The 24,595-nt window shown below is 40.9% G+C and overlaps 3 protein-coding genes and 1 long non-coding RNA gene across 6 annotated transcripts in view; 2 read left to right on the top strand and 2 right to left on the bottom strand.

The window, feature by feature from the left end:
- LOC308481379 overlaps positions 1 to 24,595 on the bottom strand; it is a 916,155-nt gene that overhangs the window by 436 nt on the left and 891,124 nt on the right. The window lies entirely within an intron of this gene.
- On the bottom strand, positions 166 to 10,448 carry ELOC (elongin C). The gene is made up of 4 exons (XM_081013701.1): positions 10,291 to 10,448; positions 5,772 to 5,827; positions 3,394 to 3,537; positions 166 to 595 (listed from the first exon to the last, which is right to left on the bottom strand). Exons 2-4 carry the CDS (start codon positions 5,773 to 5,775, stop codon positions 405 to 407), a joined length of 339 nt encoding a protein of 112 aa, XP_080869827.1. The 5' UTR covers positions 5,776 to 5,827; positions 10,291 to 10,448; the 3' UTR covers positions 166 to 404.
- On the top strand, positions 5,906 to 17,713 carry HAUS3 (HAUS augmin like complex subunit 3). Of its 3 annotated transcripts, none has more exons than XM_081013448.1 (5): positions 5,906 to 6,295; positions 13,613 to 14,594; positions 15,156 to 15,595; positions 16,334 to 16,556; positions 17,457 to 17,713. In XM_081013448.1, the coding sequence occupies exons 2-5, from the start codon at positions 13,677 to 13,679 to the stop codon at positions 17,679 to 17,681; spliced, it is 1,806 nt and encodes a 601-aa protein (XP_080869574.1). In that variant the 5' UTR covers positions 5,906 to 6,295; positions 13,613 to 13,676; the 3' UTR covers positions 17,682 to 17,713. The 3 variants fall into 3 exon arrangements, with proteins under 3 accessions (XP_080869574.1, XP_080869572.1, XP_080869573.1); XM_081013446.1 differs by lacking the exon at positions 5,906 to 6,295 and adding an exon at positions 10,911 to 11,553; XM_081013447.1 differs by lacking the exon at positions 5,906 to 6,295 and adding an exon at positions 12,263 to 12,389.
- TMEM70 (transmembrane protein 70) lies at positions 21,736 to 23,595 on the top strand. The gene is made up of 3 exons (XM_081013702.1): positions 21,736 to 22,019; positions 22,217 to 22,328; positions 22,982 to 23,595. Exons 1-3 carry the CDS (start codon positions 21,813 to 21,815, stop codon positions 23,428 to 23,430), a joined length of 768 nt encoding a protein of 255 aa, XP_080869828.1. The 5' UTR covers positions 21,736 to 21,812; the 3' UTR covers positions 23,431 to 23,595.

The raw sequence follows: 24,595 nt of genomic DNA, 5'->3' as shown, positions 1-24,595 counted from the left end.
CTGGTCAGAAGTAAATCCTATTGTACTCAATGGGGCATACTCTAAGTTGATATAGAATTGGAGCCTTAGCTGGGATCTGCTCTCAGAAAGCACTTGTCTAATTTCAGTGGGTTAAGAGCATGAAAAATCGAGTTCTGTCATCACAAAAAGGATAAGGCAAAGTCATCCACTAAATTAGCATGTTTATTTGTCAGTTGAAGAAGTCCGTTACTTATGTAAGCAGCAAAACAAAATCAGATCACGAATGATTCCTATGCAAAATCACTGTGAGCAATAGCCTCTGCAGTGACCATTACACTTCTTAACCAAACATACAGAACATGCCATATGAAAAAGTTACTAACTGAAATACGTGCATTAAATATTGGGAGAAAAAAAGGTTTACATTTTTATTATAATTTACTTTAACAATCTAAGAAGTTTGCGGCCATCAGCAGTTCCAGTGCAATTTCAGGTGCAATTGGAAATTCAGGGATCTCTGTAGAGCTGTTAGTGTAGCGAACCTTATAGGTGAAATACATGCATACTTTGGATAGGACGTGGGAAGGAATCTCTCTGAAATTCACTTCATTTGTTTCATTTTCGGCAAATTGTCCTGTGTACATAAAAGAGACAAATGAGCACACAGATCTTTCTGCAAGTAAACATTTCAACAAAACGTTGTGTATTATTTGGTAGAGTTCTTGGCCAGTTGAACCTGAGCATTTTAAGAATGCTGTATCTCCTTTATGCTTTAAAATTACTTCAATTTTGACCAGCTAAAGAAACAATATTTTTATTTTATGAATATTTTATTCAGAAGAATATTTTAACAATATTTATCCAAAAAAACCAGCTCTTATGACAGTTTTCACGTGAGAAGGTACTAGTGGGCTGATCAGAGTGAAATCTTGAACACAACAGAAGCTGTAAAAACAAGTTAACCAGGCAGTGCCCTTTTCAGCACTAGTACAAAGAATGACAGTTAGTTTGGGGCACTCAAATGGATTCTGGACTTCTTTTTTCTTGAATGGTAACCTCTTACCCAACTCCACCCCACATACATGAACATGTCACAGAAAAAGTAGCTTCTGAAAACTCAGGGGAGTTCTAACAGGAGTTTTTCTACATGACAAATAAATGCTGTTCAAAGAAAAATGAACTAGTCACACACTTCAGGTGAATGAGAACCCTTAAGTACACTTAAATTAGTTCTTTGGAGCCCGGCCATTGTTTACATACAATCTAAAAATTATCAGAGGACTACGCCAAAAGAAAGCAGTAAGTTGGTTAAGGAGAAGGTTGGCTGTCATGGATTCTACTTATTCCATTTTGAGAATTGATATTTAATTTCCACATCAGTGACCCTGCTTCAGTTTGGTTCTGTACTTTTTGATGTTTTTTATTTATTTATGACTAGTTTTGTATTTATAACTAGTTTTGTTATGTTTGTGATTGTGTAAATCTTTTTATGTTGTAAACCGCCTTGAGCATGGTTTTAACTATGGAAAAGTGGCATACAAATAAAATGATGATGACATAACGCTAATCAAGAATGAGAGAATGAGGGTACTTGGTGGATAAATTTTGGCTGCTTCACTCCTCCCCACACCATCTGGAGCTAAGCAATGGTTTGGCTTAGCATTACATTCAAACAAACAAACAAACAAACAAACAAACAAACAAACCATGAGCTGTAGCCAAGGTTTGTTCTGAAAAGCGACAAACCACAAGCCTGGGTTTGGATAAAATGCTAAGCTAAACCAGTTTGGGGAAAACACCCTCACAGAGCAAATTTGAACCCCTGGCAGGTCAAGTTTGGCCTGTGGACCAACAGTTTTCTCAAACCACAGGGCTTATAGAAAAAGACATGGATTGAGCATTGCAAATGTTAATCTATTTTGGCTTTTCCTCTTAGAACTTTATATTAGAAGTCCAGACCAAATTTAAAAGGTGACATAATATATCCATATATGCCAGTTAATTTAAGGAAGCCATCATATAAGTACTTAAAAAATAATTCTAAAATTTGACAATAAGTATGGTTTTAATATGTATGTCTCTAGTGTTGTATCTCAACACATCCTTGCCTGCGACATATTCCATCAAATGATTTCACCTTATCTTATGTCTGGAACAGTTTCCCAAAACATCTCCATGATGCTACCTCTCATGTTTCCTTCATACTTCCTTTACTTTCTCTGTGAAGACTTTGGCACAATTTACTAGTCCCCATATACAATTGTAATTAAGCCTAATTTGGGAGGCAATGTTTTTTTGGGATGCAGCTTATCTATTATTATGAAGTGGATTTTATTGTTAGCCACTATGTCTATTTTTTAATGAAAAGTTGGGATTTCCTGTCATTTCCCTTTTCACTGATATCTAGAAAGTTCATGCCTCTCATTCTCTGCAAAGTACCATGTACATTGTTATATAAATAATTTTTATTCATAATAACAAGAACGAATGAATTATTCAGAGTCTATTGTTCTTTCTACAAAATATGTCATTGATCAAATCAACTATTATAGACCTCTTGGGTTTATCACCCACTTAAAGAAGCAAAGAGGAATTATATAAGGAAAACAAACTCAAATCTTAGCTGAAAAAAGATACTAGCCTTTATAGACCCACTGAGTGCACCCCCCTGGGTCCTGTCGGTGCAACCTATTTAACTATTTCCCCTCCAGCACTCTCTCATATATGGTAACATCACATACCTCCCCCCTTAAGAAGTTTCGATTCAGGAGGGTTAACTTCTTAAAGTTACACTCCTGATCAAACAGTTTTGTATGTGGTTTTGGGGTTTTTTTTATATCTATCTATATACATACATAAACAAGTAAAGGAGTTCTGAGAGGAGTTCTGGGAGTTAGTTCGTTGGGAGTTGTGGGTGGGTAGTTGGTTGGTTTGAGTGGGTTGGCTGGTTGGGAAAGGCAGTTGGTAATAGAGAGACAGGTAGGGCACTTGGTCCTTGAGTGTGGGGTGGTAGCAGAGATAGAGAAAGGGACATAAGAATAAGAAAGTAAAGAGGAACACTGTTTGGAATGCCGTAATAGTTTTATTTTAAGTCTGAAATAAAATACACTCTTCTTTATGAATTGGAAAAAAAAGAAAAAGAAAAAAGATACTAGCCTTTGGTACTCAAGCACAGTGGTGTACAAGGGTGTTTCAAGTGGTCAGTATAGATAAAGGCTTAGATTACAAAATATGTTTATTGTTTCATGTACATGAAGTTGTTGGCCACATCACCTTTGACAGGCATAGAAATAAAAAGAAGAAAAGTGAGCTTCTTTAATTAAGAAGCTGGAAAATTGGTTTATTCTAGTGCACACATCACAAGCAACAGAAAACCACAATGAAATCCAAATGCATGCCTTTTTGGGGTAAGCTACACTTTATTGAACCTACCTGGACCACTCAACATAGCTTTTATTGTTCCCGATGTGAGTGCATGCTCTCTTTTAACTATGAACTCATGGCCATCCGAGGATATCAATTTCACATACATAGCATCAGGGCCTTCACAGCCCCCATATGTCTTCTCTTCTCCATCTATAATACACAATTATTATTCTACTTCAATTAATGTATGTTAGAAAGCGTAGGAATAAATGAATGAGAAAATATTAAATTTCATTTTAATGTTTAATTATATGTTAAATTAAGAACAGTAAATTAAGAAATGCAAGAACACTAGAAACACTAACACAGTCAAAGTGCTCCAATAACTTTTTGACCAAAGACTCCTGAGCAAACTTAGTAGTAGTGAGATAAGAGGAAAGATCTTCTTGTGAAATCAGCACCTGGTTAAAAAACAGGAAGCAATGAGTTGGAATTCACAGACAGTTCTCACAATGAAGGGATGCAAGACATGTCTGCAAGGATCTATGTTGGGATACTTAACTTGTTCATGAATGACCTGGAGTTAGGAGTGATCAGTGAAGTGGATGGAAGAAATATAGGAAGCTACAATATACCAAGCAAGACCACTGGTGCATCTAGCTCAGTATCGACACATACTGGCAGCAGCTCTCTATGATTTCAGACAACAAGCTTTTCCAGTCCTACCTGGAGATACCAGGGATTGAATCTAATACCTTCTGCATGCAAAGAAAGTGCAGTGCCGCTAAGCTATAGCCTTTTCCAGGTCAATGTGATTCAATGCAACTAGGTGTAAAGTGGTAGACTTTGGGGCAAAAAATCCTAACTTCATATTACACTGTTGGGGTCTGAGTTGGCAATGTGGAAAAAATAAACACCCAAAAGAAAAATGCATGTACTTCTATTCTTCCATTATCAGAAACACATATGCAACAGTCATGCATGTACACAGCACTCTTCCTTTCTCTCCCACACATACATACATGCAGACAAACACATTCATACACCAGACATGCAGGCACACATAAATACATTTTCAGCATTTCCAGGCTTCTTCACTCCAGCGCTGGAAGATCTCTAAAGAGTCGGCAGAGGGGTTTAATCACCTGATCTTGGCACGAAGCACCATGGTGCTAAGCTCAGAGATAAAAGTAGAAGGGAGTATTTTTCTCCACCCCCACTTTGGTGCTGGAGTTAATGGAAATGCTGCCTTTTACTCTGAAAGAGCAGGCAGAGGGCTTATCTCCAATCTTAGCACTGAGATTGGACAAAAGAGACAGCTCTGCCTGCAATTTAAGGCCTTATGTTCAAGCTCCATAAAATGGCATGGGATGACCAGGAAGTGAGTGGGATCTGCTGGAACAGGCCTAGTTGGCTAGACAAGGATGTGGCTGGCCAGAGGCTACCTACCACTGCCACAGACATCTGGCTGGTCACTGTGGGAAACAGGATGCTAGACTAACTATGTATTTCTTCTGATCCAGCAGGGCTCTTCTTCTAGCTTTTATCTCCTTAGTTGCTCAGCACCTTTTCACATTGGATGGGTGCTGATCTACTAATCTGAAATCCTTGAAACTACTGAAGTGTTTTCTCATTGATGTTTAAACTCTGTTAACTTCCTATTATATCAATATGAAAATGCAAGATTTGCAACTTCACCTAGAAACAAGGGAAATATTTCCTTCATCTCAGCATTGTTGATAGAAACTAACAGAAAGCAGTGGCAGGTGGCTGGTGCATTATTTCAACCAAATGGCTTTTGTTCTTTGGTATAGTACATGTCATTTGGAACTCTTCCTTGATAGAAGCTAGGCATTAAATACATATACAATTTCATGCATTAAACAAGTAGAAATAAGCTTTATAGCACAATGCAGGACAGGTCTACTTATAATTAAGTCCTAATGAGTGCAATGCCATTTATTCCAAGGGATTATAGGATTGCAGCCTTGTTCTGTTTCTTCCCTTGCCCCCATATGCCCCATTCATTCCAGCCAGTTATCAAGTATACTGTAGAACTTCCTGGGCTTGGTTTGTAGGGACATAAGGCAGCCACTTTGCAAACACTAAGCAGATCTCGGTCTGATCTGTGCTAAGAGGTATTCCAGAAAAAAGAGTTATGTACAAAAGCACCACAAGTAATTACAGAATTGTAGAGTTTGAAGGGACCACAAGGGTTATCTAGTCCAACCTCCTGCAATGCAGGAATCTCCTTGCTCAATGTGGGTCTTGAACCCACAACACTGAGATTAAGAGTCTCATCTACCAACTGAGCTATCCTGTATTGTTGCTTTCAAGATGTCATTAAACATTTTACCAAAACATGGAGAAAATAAAACTAGGCATTTATGATATGCTTACAAAGCAAAGGTTGTTGCCAAAGATATTTTTCACAGTACACTTACCCATCTCTTCTTATCAGATGGTTGGTTCTTTGCTCCTAGAGCCTTTGCAATAATATCTGAAAACAAACAGAAAAGTACATATACATTTAAGTTCATTGCTAAAAGCAAAATACGTGGATTGGTGGCAATGTAAAAGGTCATAAACGGCAGTCCTTTCTATAGCTGATATTAAAGTTAAATAAAAACATGACTCAGCTATGTTTACTGTGCCACATTACCACATCACATGTAGACCAGTGTTTTCATTAATCAGGACCAACCAGTATGAGATCAAGGTCACCCAAAACTTCTTATTGACTAACCAATCCCATGACAATTTCCAGGAATAACCTCATAATCTCATCTGGGTGTTTTTTTGGCCACAAGACTCCAATTCAGATCTCAGATCCAATTAGATAGGTTAACTTTGGGGCACTGTCTGAATACATGCCTAACAATGGCTTTCTACCAAAGTATTTTTTTTGGCTTATTGGAACTACTTTTTCCTCAGGTCCTGCTTGAACCAGATTCTCACCCCAAAAGAGGTAAGTTATCTGAATTATTCATACATACCTTTTTAACTTCATGACTAGATTACTGTGATATGATTTATGTGGAGCTTTGCTTGAAAAGAGTTAGGAAATTTCCAATGGCCCAGAATAAGGCTACCCAGATGTTGGCCACGGAAAGCCAAGAGAGCATATAAGGGTCTTCACTGGATACAAGTTGCCAGGCTCAACTCAAAATATTGGTCCTCAATATAGTCTCAAGGTCAATTTTCAAGGCACTGGCCCTCCCAGAAATAACCACTCCCTTAAGTTCATTGGGGAGATCCAGTTCCAAATATAATAATAATAATAATAATAATAATAATAATAATGTGTGTGCATGTATATGTATATACTACCCATCTGATTGGGTTGCCCCAGTCACTCTGGGAGGCTCCCAGCAAAAATAGTAAAAACATAATACAACAGTAAAAACATAATACAACATTAAACACTGAAAACTTCCACATATGATATGTAATTAAAAGTTTTCTATTGTCCAACAGGACTGATTTATCCTTTGCTTTTGTAGGTAGGTGGATGCCTTTTATTCTACTTAGCTTCTATAGACAGATGGACTTTTTCATAATACAAATTTAGTACTATAACAAACAAACAAACAAACAAACACACAAACAAACAAACAAACAAACAGTAAAATGTGTTTTCATTTTGAATGGTTTATTAAATTATATTATTTAGGTGCTTTGGGGTTTATTTTTGCTGAGAAGTAGCAATAAACATTATTTCATTGAGACAAGTTATACTTCCTATGAGCCGGTAAGCACTCTTTCAGGGTGCAAGGGAAGAAACAATGAAAGAAGGGACAATCACAATGGGCACAGATAGGGACTGGAATCACCTTTATAGTCACTTCCTTCACTATTTAAGAATACAAGTTAATCAAAACAACAAAATTCACTGTTGCACAAGTGGACTTTGGCTCACACAGTGGAACTTCCCCTCCCCCCCCCCAAAAAATTATGGATGATCCCCCAGCATTGGGGGTGCAGGGAAGAAAAATGCAACACAAACACACAAAACTGTTTCACTACCATCTCATATCACAAATCAGCCAAAGAGAGAACACACCACCATCAAAAAAACACTTAAAACTGAATGACCTACCCTTCTACATTAATGAAACTTTGGGTCTTGGAACCCCTTCTTTCTTGCCTAGTCATGCCACTCCTATAATGTCTCTTCCCAGTCTCAATGGAGTTCTTAGCTAACATAATGGCTACTGCAGATTTCACACCCACCAGTGATCAACACCATACTTGGTTACACCCAAGTTTTGAAAAAAAAAAAAAAAAATTCCATTATTGCAAAGGAATAATATCTGACAACTTATGCAAGTTCTGGGGAAGAAATAACAGAGCAGAAGAGGGAAGGTTATTTACAACCAGCACAAGCCTGCAAGTTTTCATGGATGATGTAATTAATGGTTGCTATATCATGTCACTCCAAAAACTTGTGAGAAGCCCCTTTTGTTTCCTGTCTACTTTATAAAGGATTAGGCGTGCCCCATGATTTATCACAGCTCAATAAAAGGTCCCATTACCACATTTCTAAAAAGATATTTAATTGTTCTGCCAACTATTTTATGGAAGAGCATCAAAGATATAAGACAATGACTTCTTTAATTTTGTTGACAGTGATAAAAGACAACAGAAAGAGGAGTTTTGACCTTTAGAATATAAACCATCTGTATGTTGTAAGCAGCATAACATCCACCAAGCTTTTTGCATAGTTTTCCAGATATAAGAATCTGTTATCTGCTACTTTCCCACACTGTGTATCTGCTAACGTTCTTGTATTCAGCCTACCAATTCCCCACCCAACAAATGCACTGCAAGCAGATCTGCTGGTACAAGCTTTATATTGTAGTTATTCAAAAGGTTGCTGGATACCAACAGCTATTTAACACTTAGGCAGCAGATTTTCTAAGAGTAGCTCTGCTGAATTTATCATGGGGCAGGGAAGCATATGAAGGTCTCTTTGAATAATCAGCATACAAGCAGACTGATTAATATTCTGTCTACATGCTATAATGAATATCAACTGAAATGAAATTTAGAAACAAACTAAATAAGAACTGGAATTTGATCAAATTTGTAACTGAAAATAATATTTGGGCCACTGAAGATTATGGGAACAATCCTACCCCATAGCAAGATCTGCAAGGATGAGTGGCATTATGATCAGGCAGATCTCCGACTGACCCTGGAGGTTGCTAGGACAGTAAGGCTATGCCACCTTAACTCCCCCATCCTTGGGTCATTCAGAGCTACACTGGCATATCTCCACTTCCCAGCTGGAACCCAGCAACTGAGCTTCCCTTGCAGATCTTAAAATAGCATAAGCCCTGAGAATGGGGTATTCCAGGGGTGTGGTGGGGGGAGGACCAGAGAGGGAGGATTTGGGCTTATTCATGTGACCTGACAACCCATTGTAAGTTAAGCTAGCAAAATGGGAACTTTACCTCAAGCAATATTTTAAAAGCTTATTCTCCCTCTGTCAGGCTTAGGCCAGCTCAGCCAGCAGTAGCCGTTTCTGAATGAATATTGGATCTGGTGTAATTTATGCAGGTTTAATTTAAGATGGGTTTACCATTCACCAGTTTATTGTGTATAGGACTGCTCCTATATGTATGTCTCCTGTAAAAACTGCCCCCACTACCTGGTACAAAAAATAATAATTTTAACTCAATGTATTCTCAAGCGCATCTGAAAGAAGTTTTGTTTTGATTTGCCGATTAATTCACCCACAAACAATGAACTGGAATATGGCTAATTGTGTGATTCATTATTTTTATGGCAACGCAATGAAAATTATGCCCACTAATACACAAACACCATTAAGATTAATCATATGAAAAGAGGAAGTTCTGGAATTTCTGAAAGAAAATGATTAAGATCTACTTATATTGTGACCTTTAGAATACATGCAGCAGGTGCTACATCAGAGGAGCTTTGAACCAGAACAGTTAAAGTCATGAAGTGAGCTCCTCTCATTTACTAGGCCATGGGCCTGGCTCTTGATATCCCCACCTTGAACAATAAAGATGGATATCAGACACCGGTCCTTTCTAGTGGTTACACATTGGTCAAGAAACTCTGTTTCTCCGCCTATTCACCTGGTCCCTCCATTAACCGATTTTTAAAGCAACAAGAAAAAACTGCTTTGTTTTGCTAGGCGGGGTGGAAATAACTCAAGTTCTGTATTTTAATTCAGGTTGTTTTGTGGCATAAGCTGTTTTAAAATACCAGCAAGAGCCACTTGGGAACCGAGGCTAAAAAACAGGGGGGTTCACTGCATAAATAAAGGCTGATTTCAGGTCACTCACTCCATGCCTAAACAATACACTGAAAGACTGCTTTCCGAGACTTGGGACGTGAAGATCCCCCTACCCGGCGGTTTTAGGAAAAGAAGGGTTAGAAGCCAAGCAACACTGAAATCTGGGTACACTCGGGTTTTAACTGATGAGGAAAAAGAAGCGCGACAGTGAGAGGAAAATCCAGACGCGAGATCATGTGGAATGAAAAAAGCGCAGGCCGCATGGAGACTGTGATGTGGATGTAGCTTTGGGTTCCTCCTCAAGGCGGTGGGACTGAGGTGGCCCTGGGCTGTTTCGACAGAAGTGGGCCGTCTGTTTCGTATATGGGGCGGCGGTGGCGGGGGAAGAGTCTGAGGCAAACGGAAGAGTTTTCGGGGGGCGAGTCGGGGTGGAGAAAAGGGAGAGGACGAAGTGAGGCGAGGACGGCGCAGCTCCGCGCAGCAGGGCAGTTGAGAGAGGATAGAAAAGCGTTCGGTTCCCTCAGGCTCAGCGGCGCCTCGGTCGCAGCGGGATCTGCTTTTCACCCGGCCTCTTCCCAAAGTCAACAGGACGGGAGAAAAAGGGTCCCCGACGGCAGTCACAACCCGCGGAAAGGGAAGGAAGGGGTTTGCCGGTCGGCCCCACCCGCTGGCGCTCCCCCGTCCCCGCTCACCTCTGCCCTGCCAGCGCCCGAAAGATATTCGCCGAGTAGCTTCTCAGGCCCCTCACGGTTCCAGCCGGGACAACCGCCCCCCCTCTCCGCCCCAAACCACTTCCTTTCGGTCACAGACACCGGTTTCCGGTCTCCGAAGTGGACGCGCACGGAAAACCATAGAGAGAGGGAGGGGAGAGAAAGGCTGAAGTAGCGCCCCCTGTAGTGCCCCTCTGATTCGACAATAACAAAGAGGCACCGTAAAAAGATTGGTTTTAAGTCTTTGAGGCAGGGTCACGAAGAGTCGGACACGACTAAACGACTAAACAACAACAATCACAACAATCTGTAGCCCTCCACATGTTGCTGAACTCTCAATGATCAGGAATGATGGGAGGTGCAGTCCAACGTTTGTATCTGTAGTTTCAGGTTCCAGAAGCCACAGGCTAACACGGCTACCTTTATGAAAGCTGATCTAGGCATTTTTTAAATTTTTATTTACTTTTGCGCTGCAGGTGGGAAAGAGAAATGCCAGACAAGTAAAAGGAACATCCCATTTCCAGGCAATGGGAGTGTCGCTATAGCGCTTTAAGTTTATAAATAAAGCATACACAATATAAACAAATCCCATCGCTTTATTGGGGGAAAACTCGATATTTGCATCCTCGGGATCACGGGGCCACAGTTCCCGGTAATTTCTCCTGTGGGATTTACTTAGTTGCGCAAGTTCTTTCTATCTATGCAAATAACAAGGGGGCGGCTTCAGTTTTACATTGAGGAGCCCAGTATACCCATGTCGCGGGATTTTAATGCTATGCTATTGCAGAAACAGGCATGCGCTCCTCACCCTTCAGTCTACGTAATTCGTATAATACAGTAGTGGCCCGGGAAAACCCCAGCCGCGTCGGGTCTGCGTGTCCGTGGCATGCTGGGAAACGTAGTTCGCAAGAGGCTGCTTCACTAGAAATTGCCAGCCGCGCATGCGTACACATCGGAGTGGCGGCAATTCGCCGCGCCGAAGAGGCCCAACCATCAGTCAAATCCCACGGGAGGTAAAAGACCGATACAGGAACTCCCTGTCTCCGGAACGGAAGAAGCGGCAGGCTGAGTGACGCGCGCTTTCGCCACCCGGAAGGGCTGAGCTGCTCTCGCGAGACTTTGAAGTATGTCAGCCGCTGCGAGAAGGCGGAGGTTTGAATCCTCCTCCAGTGGCGCCCGCTAAACCGTCGCGGCAGCTGGAATCCCTTTATCGGGAGGCCGATCTTCTGCAAGCTTTACTCGGAAGTAAGTCGAGCCGAGGGGGTTGGGCTGGCGGGCGACGGAGCCACCAGCTGTCTTGGTTCTTTTGCGCAAAACAAAAAACAAAGGGCAGTTCAATGCAGAGTAGATCCATTGATCCATGGTAACTTGGGTTCATTGATTTCAGTGGATCTGCTCCGAGTGTAACTTAGTTGGGTGCAATCCTACAGGGAAACGAGCCTCGCCGCACCGTAAAGACTAGACAGATTTAGGCTGCAGTTCCGTGCACGCATAAGCTGCCATTGAACCCAGTGGTGGGTTACTTTTGAGAGGATATGTACAGAGTTGCATCGTTAAAGCTGCAATCCTAGACACACTTGAGAGGCCAAGTCCCCTTGGAGCCTGAGAGAATTACAGTCATGCACAGGGTTGCATTGCTAGGCTGCAACCCACTGCACACTTACTTTGGAGTTAGCCCCATTGAACAAAGTGGGGCTTCCCTCTGAGTAGGTGTGCGTGCCTAGGCCCGCACCGCTGTTGTGGCAGTAGCATGTCCAGAGCTACATTCCTTTTGCATGCAGTAAGCCCGCCAGTAATGTTCTGGGGTTCACACCTAAAGCCAACATCTTGTACTGTCCCAACACATTGGGTTCAGTGGCGGGTGGGATTGCCAGCGTCTCTCTCTTTTTTTTTTTTGCTGGACGCCTGCCCCCTTTCCATTTATTTTTTAGCCAAGTGTGTAAAGCTGAATACGTACAAGTTAAAAGAGTGTAAGTTGTGGACTTACTGTACTTCATTGGTAGTAAATGTGCATGGATGTGGTGCTAAATCGAGATCTGCCATTGAATGTGATGGGGTGTGCTCTCAAACACATGTAACTGGTAAGTATTCTGCCTTTGTTGAAATGGGAGCCAACCTTCTGGAGAATTTGACATCCCGAAAAAGTTAATCCTCTGAGGCCACCAGGAGCTGACTAGGCCATGCCACACTTGATCTGGTGGTATCTGACACACAAAAGCTTCAGCCACAATAAAATATGTTGGTAAAAAGGAAAAAGTCTAATACGGCTGTTGTTGTTTAGTCGTTTAGTCATGTCCAGCTCTTTGTGACCCCATGGACCAGAGCATGCCAGGCACTCCTATCTTCCACTGCCTCCCACAGTTTGGTCAGACTCATGCTGGTAGCTTCCAGAACACTGTCCAGCCATCTCATCCTCTGTCGTCTCCTTCTCCTTGTGCCCTCAATCTTTCCCAACATCAGGGTCTTTTCCAGGGAGTCTTCTCTTCTCATGAGGTGGCCAAAGTATTGGAGCCTCAGCTTCAGGATCTGTCCTTCCAGTGAGCACTTAGGGCTGATTTCCTTAAGAATGGATAGGTTTGATCTTCTTGCAGTCCATGGGACTCAAGAGTCTCCTCCAGCACCATAATTCGAAAGCATCAATTCTTCGGCGATCAGCCTTCTTTATGGTCCAGCTCTCACTTCCATACATCACTACTGGGAAAACCATAGCTTTAACTATATGGATCTTTGTTGGAAAGGTGATGTCTCTGTAACTTCCTTAGTTGGAATTTCTACTCTGCTGGATTTACCTCTGAGTGAGGAACGTCCCAGTTCATCCACCCAAACAGGAGATGGACAGCATTCCATCAACTTTTCTCTGGCAGCATTCCTGCTGGTGGTAACCAGCAGAACCCCCCAAAGCAGGGTGATTTGGGGCAGGGAGCGGCTGAGTATGCAGGATCTGCTGAATATTGTGCAGACTGCTGCCATTGTGGGATGGCAGTGGACTCAACTGGGCCTTCTTGCTGTCTTAGCCTGGAAGCTAATGCAGCAAAGCAGCATTTTTTACTGCCAGCTCTACAAGATAGTTGAGATTATCATCAAGCAATTACTACAGTGTTTTTCTGCATAGTATTGACAGGCAACTATGGGTTGGCTAGTTTGTAATCAACATGCAAAATTATATATATTCTATCTAGCAAGTGGGAAAAAAAAACATGTATAGTTTACTGTATTTTTTGTATGTTCTGTTTGTCGTTTTTTTGCAGAACTTTACTTAAAAGTATATTTTCTGTTTATCACTCTATACTTTCGTTTGCTACAGATATTTCTGAAGCCTGTTGACAAGCCTCTACAAATATCCAAGGTTGAAGACTGATCTTGAAATCATGGACTGTGGTCCCAAGTTTGTTGAAACTCTAAAGAGGATTGGCTATCCAAAGGCAGATTCTCTTAATGGAGAAGACTTTGACTGGCTGTTTGAAACGCTGGAAGATAAATCATTTCTAGAATGGTTTTGTACAACATTGAATGAGAGTCATACCTTATCTGAAGAAGAGCTGCAGTCATTTAATCTGCTCCTTAAATCAGCAAACCCACTATTAGAAGAGGATGCTCTAGATGAAGCTCTGAAGACATGTAAGTCTCTTGAAATTAAAACCAACAGTTGTGATGAAGACAAAGAAGAAAACCTTAAAATATTAGAGGATGAGCTTCAGACCCTTCAAAAAAGGAAACACCTAAAAAGCCGTCGTCGGAACAAGCTTCAAACAGTGGCCTCAGCTAATAACCTTCTGTGCCTGAAGCTGAAAGACACAGGAGAGGAAAAACCTAAAACCCTGAAAGAGGCGCAGGGAATTCTCAATGCCATGAATACAAAGATAAACAATGAGCTGCAGTCTCTTACTCAAAAAATTGGAAAGTTGACCTCTTTCTTTGCTGTTGCATCCAGACAACAAGAATTGGACCCTGCTCCTGTCCTTTTAGCTCAGCTTGCCTTAGATAAATACTTGTGTCAAGAAGAGCAAAGCACAGCAGCCCTTACTTTGTATACAAAAAAACAATTTTTCCAAGGTATATCTGAGTTGGTTGAAAGTTCTAATGAAGAAAATTTCCAGCTTGTAGATATAAGGAATTCTTTTACTTCTGATGAGAGCAATGATGTATGTGAGGATAGGCAAGAGCTAACCAGGTTGAAGATGGCTTATGTTTGTGCTCGGCATCAGCTGATTCAGCAAGAAGCTAAGAATCTAAGCATGAAATCGGGTCTCCGGTGGGCGGAGGATAATATTTGTTCTTTAAAGAAGGTATGTATTGAAGATTATTATTTCACAACCAGACTTTGTGTCACTGTACAGATACTGTATAAAGAGTATGGGGTGTAGCCAACAAAGCCATTACTCCTGTTTCCTGGAAAGAAAGGAGAAGTTCTGTTGTATGAGCAGAGGTTGGTGTGTGAGTGCCATGACAATTCGACTTTACCTTGTCAATGTGAAGTTGAATCAGTTTTAAGTTTTTTAAAATTCTATTTTAATTTTAACCATCAGGCTACTTTTTAAAAAACAACTTAAATTGGATTTTATATATATCTTCAATCAGTTTTTAATTAATGAGACTGTAACTAAAATGGCGTTACAGGTTTATTGTTGATGGCTATAAAATTATTGAGGTATTGAGCCTTATTAGTATTTTTTTGTAGAGAAGCATTTCTTTGTGTATCTGTCTAATTCCTAAAGTAACGTTTTGAATCTTTAATTTATTAAAATTTGTTCTTCCTTTATTAAAGAAGCTCAGTATCTGAATTTGGAACTTGTTAGTGACAGTAGAAGTGTATGGTTTACAGGATCCGTTTGTTTGTTTGTTTGCAGACTCTTGGAAAAGAAAATGTTGAAACCAGAATTTCTAGCCTGAACAGCGACATTTCAAAACTCAAAAAGCACTTGGCTCAAATAAACAATGAAACTCTATCTTTGCTAGTAAAGGAGGATGCAGAGCTATTGAATATGCCTGTGGTGAGGGGTGACTTTGATTTACAGATTGCTCGACAGGACTACTACATATCAAGACAAGATCAAATTTGTAATCAGTTGATCAAACAGAAGGCATCCTTTGAACTTCTTCAGTTGGCTTATGAAATTGAGTTGAGAAAACTTAGGGATAATAGCCGTCTCCTAGAAAATATAGTACAAGATCTGAAACAGAGCAGTAATACTTTGGTGCAGGTACTAGAAACAATGTCAGAGCCATCAATATCCCATCATAAAATACCAAGAAAAACTATTGATTCAAAAGATACTACTGCACAGAGGTAAGCAGTTGATTATTGATAGAATTATGAACGTATTAATTGAAGTCTGTTGTGGAAAACTAACTAATCCTAAATGTGGAAGTAAGTTCCATTGAAATCAGTGGGCTTTTCAAAAAGATAACCACTCTGAGCCAGCATAGCGATTTGAATGTATTGGGTTGGCCTTTGCTGATGATCTTAATTCTTTATACACATAAATGTTCCTGGCCTTAGAATGTTTTCAGCTGCTTTTATGTATGGAGGCATGCCTTCTCCCAAGCTTAAGCATTTATGAACCGAATTGAGGTTTTAGGCCTGGATACTTGCATTTAAGCTGATTATCAAATTAGGAAGTCATGCTAACTGAACCTATGCAGAATCATCATGCAGAAGCCTATTTAAATCATTGGATTTAACTTATTTTGGGGTTGGGATAGCTTATGTGGTTTCTCATATGAATTAAGAATGTGTGCAACTCTAGTATAGCCAAACTTGTAACAATTATTTCCTGTGTAATGGGCTGTATATGAGAGAATTAATTGGACCAACTTTGGTCTCATAATTTTGCTATTTTCTGCAACTCTTTCACAGAGTTACAGAGAGAAAACAAAAGCTACTGTTGTGCCATACTTAAAGGAACAACCAGTTTCTATAAATGAGTTTTACTGAAATAATTGCATTGATCCCCCTTTATTGTGTATTCAGGCTGCTTTTGGAAGCTTCCTTGTACATCAGCAAATCTTATTTCTTGTTTTCAAGGCTGTGTCAACTTCTGGAAGGAAGTAATTCAAAACAGTTGTTCAGAACATATGAAGGCCTTGAGCAGATGGCTGAAAAATTACATCTAGACAAAATGTCAGTGGTTGATCAATTAGCAGTATCTAGCCAAGAACAAATTCTTCTGTCAAAGATGGATGCTGATCTAGGCTCACTTCGCAGTTCTATGTACTGTGGAGGAGAAAGGGTCTGTCTTAGTAACCTGGTGAGTAACTGGATTAGGATCAGTTCTGATTGTAGTTGTATAGTGTGCTTGATAATATTTATCATTTTCATATTGAACACCAAGGAATCTGCATGCTATTTGCAGTGGGCCTCCACAAACAAGGTAGACAGAAGTGAATCCTCCTGAAGTTCTGAATAATTACTGGCATGAACACTCTAGCCCAGGTCTGCCCTTTCTGTTGCTTGACCATATTCACTGCCAACAGCTGAGGCTCAGGGTAGTGAGCTCTGGTATATACTCTCTCCCTAAGCCAGAACTGGACACATGGCTTTAGGAATAGGGAGTGCAGGATATCTGGCCAGCACCTTCTACCTTCTCTCTTACGTTCCAAACTACTCAGCCACCACAGGAGAGAGGTGCTGTCTTTGCTCCAACCCATACAGGATCCTTTCTCTGACTACATCCAGCACTGGAACTTGTCATATCATCAAGCTTTCCCATCTTGTCTGTGTTTTGATGGGTGCCACAGGATGTGCCTTTTGGCTCTGACCACCTAGCTAGCCAGAAGCTGATTTTTTTGATAGGAGTTGATGCTTTCCAAGAAGACAAAAACATCAAGTCCTGCACAGTTTTTCTCTTTTTGAAAATTAATTGGAACCTGCAAGAACTGACTCCTATGAGTTCTCTACATGAGCTTAAGGGGCTCAGGAGGAAAGGGTTTATGGCAACCACAACTAACAGCTTGGTGACAACTGAGCCAAAATTCATGGATCCCTAATCTAGGTCATAAATTTGGGCTTTTTAAAGGAGCAAACTTTAAAAATGTATGGCTAGTAGCTGCTGAAATTTGCAAGAAGATAGTGTGGTGGTTTTCTACTTCAACCTGTATTTAGAGTACACATAAACTGATCTTGTTATTGTATTTGTCCCCATATTTAGGAACTGGCTGAGCAGTTTCACCAGCAGGAATTTCTGTTGAATAAACTGAATCTTCTTATTGTGGATCTTCTTGCTGATATAAAGGCTAAGAAGAAGGTTTTGGAGAATGATAAATTACAACAGATGGAAAGAAAACTGTGGGTGTACTTCTTCAAAGATGAAGAATGCTTGAAGAATGCTGTGGAGAGAATGGAACAGCAGGCTAAGACTCAAGCCTTGTCTTAAAGATTAAATTTTAGATATGTGTTTGTTTGAAATATTTTTTGTGTCTTGTACTGAACTTTGAAATGTAACAAATGGAGGAAAACTCAGAAAAAGGCTTTTCCTGCAGCATCAGGAAAGCACAAAGTGTGTGAGGCACTCAGTTACTGAATCAGGCAATTGTGCATCTTAAATAGTTCGAGTATGGAGGGCAAAAATAATATGAGAAATGTCTTCAGAAGACAAGGCCTAATTATTTTTAAGTTAACTAAAAACTATCAAGAAACAAACAGAGGGGGAAATCTTATGGTTGATATCCAGCAAAATAACTGTCAGAGTAGACCTGCCAGAATAGTTCATTGATTTCAGTGGGTCTCCTCTGAGTATGATTTACTTGCATATTAACATACAGTAGCTTGCCACAAGGCTTCCAATATTTATCATACTGTTTTGGATGAGAAGGTTTATCATATTTTATTTTATGCAGGACAAAAAGCACCAACTCAGAATTGGAAGATAGTTCATTCCTCAGAAAATTGGTCCATTGGCCTTTTCTCTTTCTTTCTAGAATTAACAATTCATCATTGCACCATTCTCTTACTATGTAGACCACATCTTGTATGTATATAAAACATTCCAAGTATGCCTATTTTTGCCTAATGCTTGTATAGCTTACATTACCTACCACAGACTTTACTTCCCTGATGTTCTGCAGAATGCCTTACACAAAGACCCACAAATTGTCCAACACTTAGCTACAAGTAAGCTCTAAATGCAGTGGGACTTTCTTCTGAGTGGAAATATATAGGAAGCACTGTTACTATACTGTACTTAATGCACAATTAAGGATTGTTGTCTTTAATCTCAATACGTAATTCCCATAAACCCTATAGAGTTTAATATTACTTCCAAGTTAAGTGCTTTTTCAATTAGACTGTACATGTTGATATGACTGAAGTATGATTTAGTGTTCTAAGTAAACCACTAAACCACCTTGGGCTAGTCACACTTCTCTGAAGTCTCTCAGCCTCACTCACCTCACTTGTTGTGGGGGAGGAAGGGAAAGGAGATTGTTAGCCACTTTGAGACTCCTTAAGGGGAGTGAAAGGTGGGGTATCAAGTCCAAACTCTTCTTCTTCTAATACATTTTTTAAAAGTTTCCAGGTGTTTATTTTTTAGTAGTAGAAAATCTGTAGAAAACGTGGTCTATTGTTCTCCAGTGCATATAATGCACTCCCAAGGAACCCTGGGGCCTCTCCTACTTTGTATTCAACATTTTCTGAGACAGGTTTATGACTTACTGAAGCCCACACCGTAATCTTTATAGCTGAGCTAGGATTTTAACTTGAATACTCCTACTCCAAATCCCAGCATTCCATTCACTAATTCACACTGGCTTTTCAAATGAATTGATGTGGATTACTTCACTTGCTTTCTGAGACAGACCATTCTGCGGAATTGGTGAGGGGCATAGTGGATTCTGAATTTTTGTCAGATTGTCAGGGTTATAAATCACATCTTATAAGGTTTTGTGATTATAATAAATGGCTAGGTCAACCCAGTTGTATGGGTGAGGCATATTCTTATTTTGTTGCTTGTGCTATGATTTTAAACACTAAAATCTGCTCCATTTTTATCCCAACCTTCCTTAGGATGGTTGTATATTATTATTATTCCCTGCCCCACACTTATTTTATCCTGAAAACAACTATTTGAGGTAGGTTAGGCTAAAAAGAAAATCACTGGCATAAAGTCTACAGTGAGCTTCATAGCGATTTGAACTTTGGTTTTCCTGGTCCTAGTCCAACCCTAACTCCTACACTTCAGTCTCTGCTGTAACACAGTTGCCCTATAATTCACACATTGGCGTAGCTGTAGGCACAGTTTCACTTGGTATTTTAGTGCAATATGGTCCTCTTCTGAACAGGAGCAAGTTCCCCCATTTAAATGCTCTGCTGCTGCAACTGCTAAAACAAAGCTTAGAGAAGTTAAGCTCAAATTCAAGTCAAAAGCTCAAAATGTTATGGAGTACCTTGACTATAAAAGAAGCACATGTGCTCATAGTGCCTGTAGTTTTGAGTGGCTTGGGTCAAAAGTTTTCAACTTTTTTGAGTCCACGGCTCCCTTGACTAACTACATTCTTTCTGTGGCACCCCTGTGGGGCTTAGGAGCCCAGTTATGTCACCCCTTGCCTGTAGAGCTGAGTGTCCCTCACCCTTTCTTGAATACCCTCCCTTGTGGAGTGTTCCCTCAGCCTCTTCTTGGGAGTCCTCTGGACAGTCACTGCTGCCACCCCTGGTCTCTTGAGGTGCCCCACCCCAAAGAGAGGTGCCTCCTGACACTGCTCCACAGGGGCCTGGGACTTGTCTGTCCATTCCCAAAGCAAGGGTTGGCAGACTAGCTGGTTGGGCTCCCTCGCCCACTTGCTTGCTTACTCCGAGGCTGCCTCAGCTCCTGGCAACCAGCCCAAGAGGTAGCATTTGCCAGGGGAGCTTGTAGCCAGGGCTGCTGCAACAAACAACTGTGCAAGCCTTTGGGAGGCAGGGGCATGAGAGGAGGGAAGGAAAGAGGCACAGAGGCCAATGTTGCCCACGGCATCCCTGACCATCACTCAAGGCACCCCAGGGTGCCATGGCACACATTGAAAACCACTGGCTTAGGTCATTAAGCCCTTATTTGTCAGAATGTTTTACATTTTAAATTATAACCCACATTGGATCTGTTGTTAATGTCGTATCTGACCTTCATTAAGGAAATGAGATTTCAGTATCTATCCATCCCACCATAAATATTGGGCCATCAAAAATCACACATTTATGCTGCAGTGAACACAACACTATTGCCAAGCAACATGTCCAGCCAAATCCCTCGAGCATGTTATTCCTGGAAACAACTGATTTGTCTACAGATAAGGAACTTATAGTATTTAAATGCCACTGTGCTCTTTTGAAAAAGTCTTAGGCCACCTCTAATCATGTTTGTGCTACCTGGTGTCTGTTTCAAATGATGTGTGCCACACCTGAAAGCAGCCCTGTTTAGGGAAGTTTTTAATGTTTGATCTTTTTTGTGTTTGTAATATTCTGTTGGGACCTGCCCAGAGTGGCTGGGGAAACCCAGCCAGATGGGTGGGGTATAAAATAATAATAATAATAATAATAATAATAATAATAATAATAATTAAACTTGGTTATTTATGCCAACCTGGGCAGAGCATTTCCCAATACAAGACCATAGATAAAATGGCCCTGTGGCTTTATTTGAGCTACAGCCCTGTTGTGGAATAAAACTACTTTGACCTAAAAACTGAAAACATGATGGGAAACTTTGGAACCCATGCAGAATGCTTTACTAAAAACAGTGCAGTTCCATGTGCTTGTGGCCTCTTGTTCTCTACAAATGTGCAATTTGCTCAACTGGCTCCCCCTCCCCTTTCAAATTCGATAAATAGTAAAACATTTTACTAATGTTATACCTACTTGTTTTTATGTTTCACTTTTTTACTTTGTATTTCACTGACCAAAGCACACTTGGTGAGAAGGTGGGATAGAAATCTAATTAAGTTTACTCGCAATTGAGCCCCATTATGCTCCATATTCTTACTCTCCGGATCTTGATCTTAGGATCCCTTCCAGAAACAGCAGGGCCTTTAAAGACTAGAAATCTGAATATCATTTGTATTCTGTGATATTAAGCAGGGTCGGGCGGACTTCAGGCTTGCAGGATCTTTTGTTTTGTTTTGTAGACTAGAACAGGATTCTGGTTCCCAAAAAACCAAAAAGAATCCTGAGTCCAAAAGTGATGGCAGCTCACAGCCTTTTCACCCAATAAACCCAAACTTTCTTTAGTACAAATTAGGGCGGGAGCGGGGGTGCTGTTGCTGCTGCTGTCCGAAAGAATCCTTGCTGCAGGTGTACTAACAGATCCCGTTTTATCACCTAAATGGCCAGAATTCCAGGCAGGTTTGTAACCCAAAGATCCCGCTTTCCTAGCGAACGCCTGTCTTAAAATCCACGTGTGAGAAGCGAGCAAAGGCGAACAGGCTCCCAGCCCCTCCTTCCCGGCCAAGCTGCACCGGAAGGGGAAGGACCGAGGCGGCGGCGGCGGCTCTGCTTGCCCTGGATCTGCCTTAAGCAGAGAAGGACGTGGGTGCAGGAGATGCTGCTCCGGGCTGGGGTTCGCCTTCGCGCGCCCAGCCTCCGACTGTGGCTGCGGGGCACCGGGAGATGTCATGCGCTCCTGCTTACCGAGAAGCATCCTGGAGTCCTGGAGCCGGGCCGGCGCTCCGTGGCTGCCCTATGCAGGCCGCGACTCGGGTGGCGTGGAGCCCCGGGATCCCTCTCCGCGATCGTGGGGAGCGAGCAGGTGCTGCCGCTTGGAGCACTTCTTTTTCTAGTGTCCCGGGAGCGCTCGCTTTAATTCTGAAGGGGGTCAGGTGACATGCGGTGGATAGTTCACTCATCAGATGCACTGCTAGCCATGAGCTATATGATTTAGTGAATGGTGCATGTAGATATAACAATCTGAAACTCAAAATACATGTTTATCTGTTTTTGCTGTAGGTTCCATCTCTCCACGTGCAGCCTCTTCGCTGCTTCAGCACATCCTCCCTGCATGAAGATTCTGAACATGGCAGATTAGTTTATCGTGGAAATTTGGCAAAGGCAGTGCTAGGTGAGTATATTAGGGTTAGGTGTCTTGTTATGCTTTGGTTTCGAACACTCTGAAGTATTTAAAATTACTTTTCACTGGGAATTGGGACCCTCTGTCCACCAGAAACTTGTGTAAAGGACGTAAGTCGGAATGCCTTGCTTCTATGGCAGTTGAGGATTTGTCAAGTGAATTTGATAGCTGGGGGGCAGGGAGTGTCAGCAGTGCAGCACTGCTTCTCCTGGTCTTTGATATGCCTAGTGGCAATATGTCACTCTCTGTAGTCCAGGGCTACATAATAATAATAATAATAATAATAATAATAATAATAATAATTATTATTTATACCCTGCCCATCTGGCTAGTTTTCCCCAGCCACTCTGGGTGGCTCCCAACAGAATATTAAAAACATGATAAAACATCAAACATTAAAAACTTCCTTAAACACTGTACATTTAAAGCACATTCTGCCCCCCTCCCCCAAAATCATAAGAACTGTAGTTTGTTAAGGGTGCTGGGAATCATAGCTCTGTGAGGGTTAAACAACAGTCATATGATTTTTTTTGGGGGGGTGTCTAACATGGTAACAGCTGCCCTTCTGAGGATGCTAAGGCATGGTGGGAATGGCTCACAAGCCAGTTCCAATCTCTAAATATTAATTTGTCTTTCTCTTGCAGGCGTGAAGTTCTTCTCTTACTCTACCAGCATGTTTAGTCTTAGCATGATACCTATTATCTTCTACAAAACTGGTGTGGCTGTCGACAACCTTCCCTTGCAAGTTATGTTTTACAGTGTTATAGGATTCTTTACATTTGTAACTCCAGTTACTCTGCATTTGATTACAAAGGGCTACATCATCCGCCTGTACCACAAGCCTGAAACAGACACATACACAGCTATTACCTATAATGCTATTTTGGCGGAAAAGAAAACTGTGTTCCATCAAAAGGATGTGAAGGTTCCCGACATCAGCAAGATGTTCACGACATTTTATGCTAAAACGAAATCAATGCTTGTTAACCCTATGCTTTTTCAATATCCTCAAGACTATAATCACCTTATGGGTTATGACAAGCCCTTCACGTTTGACTTCGAAGAATCAAAAGAATCCAGCGAAGGGAAATAGATGTTTCTGAATAAAATGTGTGTATACGTGCAGACTATTCAGAATTCTTTTATAGAATCCAGGATACAAAATCCCAGAGCAGTTTTTTTCTTCATTAAAAGTAGTTTGTTCAGTAAAAGGAACACTGATAAAAATGAATAAAACTGGAGTTGGTTACAAAAGGAATTTACATAAACGGGATGATGTTTGGTTGATATTTGATTAGCTTAAGGCTTGCTTTTAATCATACGAAAGAGTCTTTTGGTCATCTTTGGAAAATCAAATTAAGCCAACATATGCATGAACTCACACAGCTCTTTTACCCTTTATTCAAGCAGGGAAACAATTCAGGAAGCCGCATTAACCGTGGTTTTCCATTTCTGATGTAACAGGAATGACAGTTAATGACTTTACAAACAAGCCAGGATTCAGAACCATTAACTATAGCTTCCTGTGCTGATGGAACAGTTCTTAAATTGCTGGGAGAGTGCATGGTTAAGAAAGGGTTAAGATTTTGTTGTACCTGAAAACCTCTTTGGTCTCAAATGTTAAGAATTGAATATCCTGAAAAGACTACTGTATCAAGGAATGCACAAGTGTTTGCTAAGATGTCTCTACCTATATAAACCACTAGAGGGACTCATAACTGTAGCATTGGTGAGGCATTTGAAAATAGCCACAGGTTTAAAGACTCTTGACATAAACAAGCATTACAGGCAGCTGTATAATAATTCCAAGAAGTGGAACTATTAACACAATATTTTTCATTTTATTTTGTAGAATTATAAAATGCATCCAAATGCTACTGATGTGGTATGCAATAAAATACAAAGAAACGTACTGAATATGCTAAAAATCCAACAATTTATATGATATTACGGTTAATATTCCATAAATTTATTGGGTCACAAATTAGGAAAAGTCTTAAATTTATTCAGCAGCTACCTAAGTATCAAGATGCTAGGTGCTTGTCTAACTTCAAGCAACTGATTTCAGAGACTTTGACCTGCAGCACTGTAAGCCCAGTTTTCTAGTACAAACTAAGCACCCCTGGGGCATGCGGTACTCTAGGCAGTGGCCCTTGTGAGCAGTGCAGTTGCTAGGCAGGGTTATATCGGACAAGGTGGTTCCTTGGATAATTTGGTCCCAAGTTGCTTAGGTCTGTAAATACCTAAAACCAAAATCT

The sequence above is a fragment of the Podarcis pityusensis genome, assembly GCF_964106645.2.
Source record: "Podarcis pityusensis genome assembly, chromosome: 7".
In the NCBI taxonomy this organism is placed as follows: Eukaryota; Metazoa; Chordata; class Lepidosauria; order Squamata; family Lacertidae; genus Podarcis; species Podarcis pityusensis.
The sequence above is the reverse complement of the archived record's forward strand: the minus strand, read 5'-3'. Positions and strand labels throughout refer to the sequence as shown.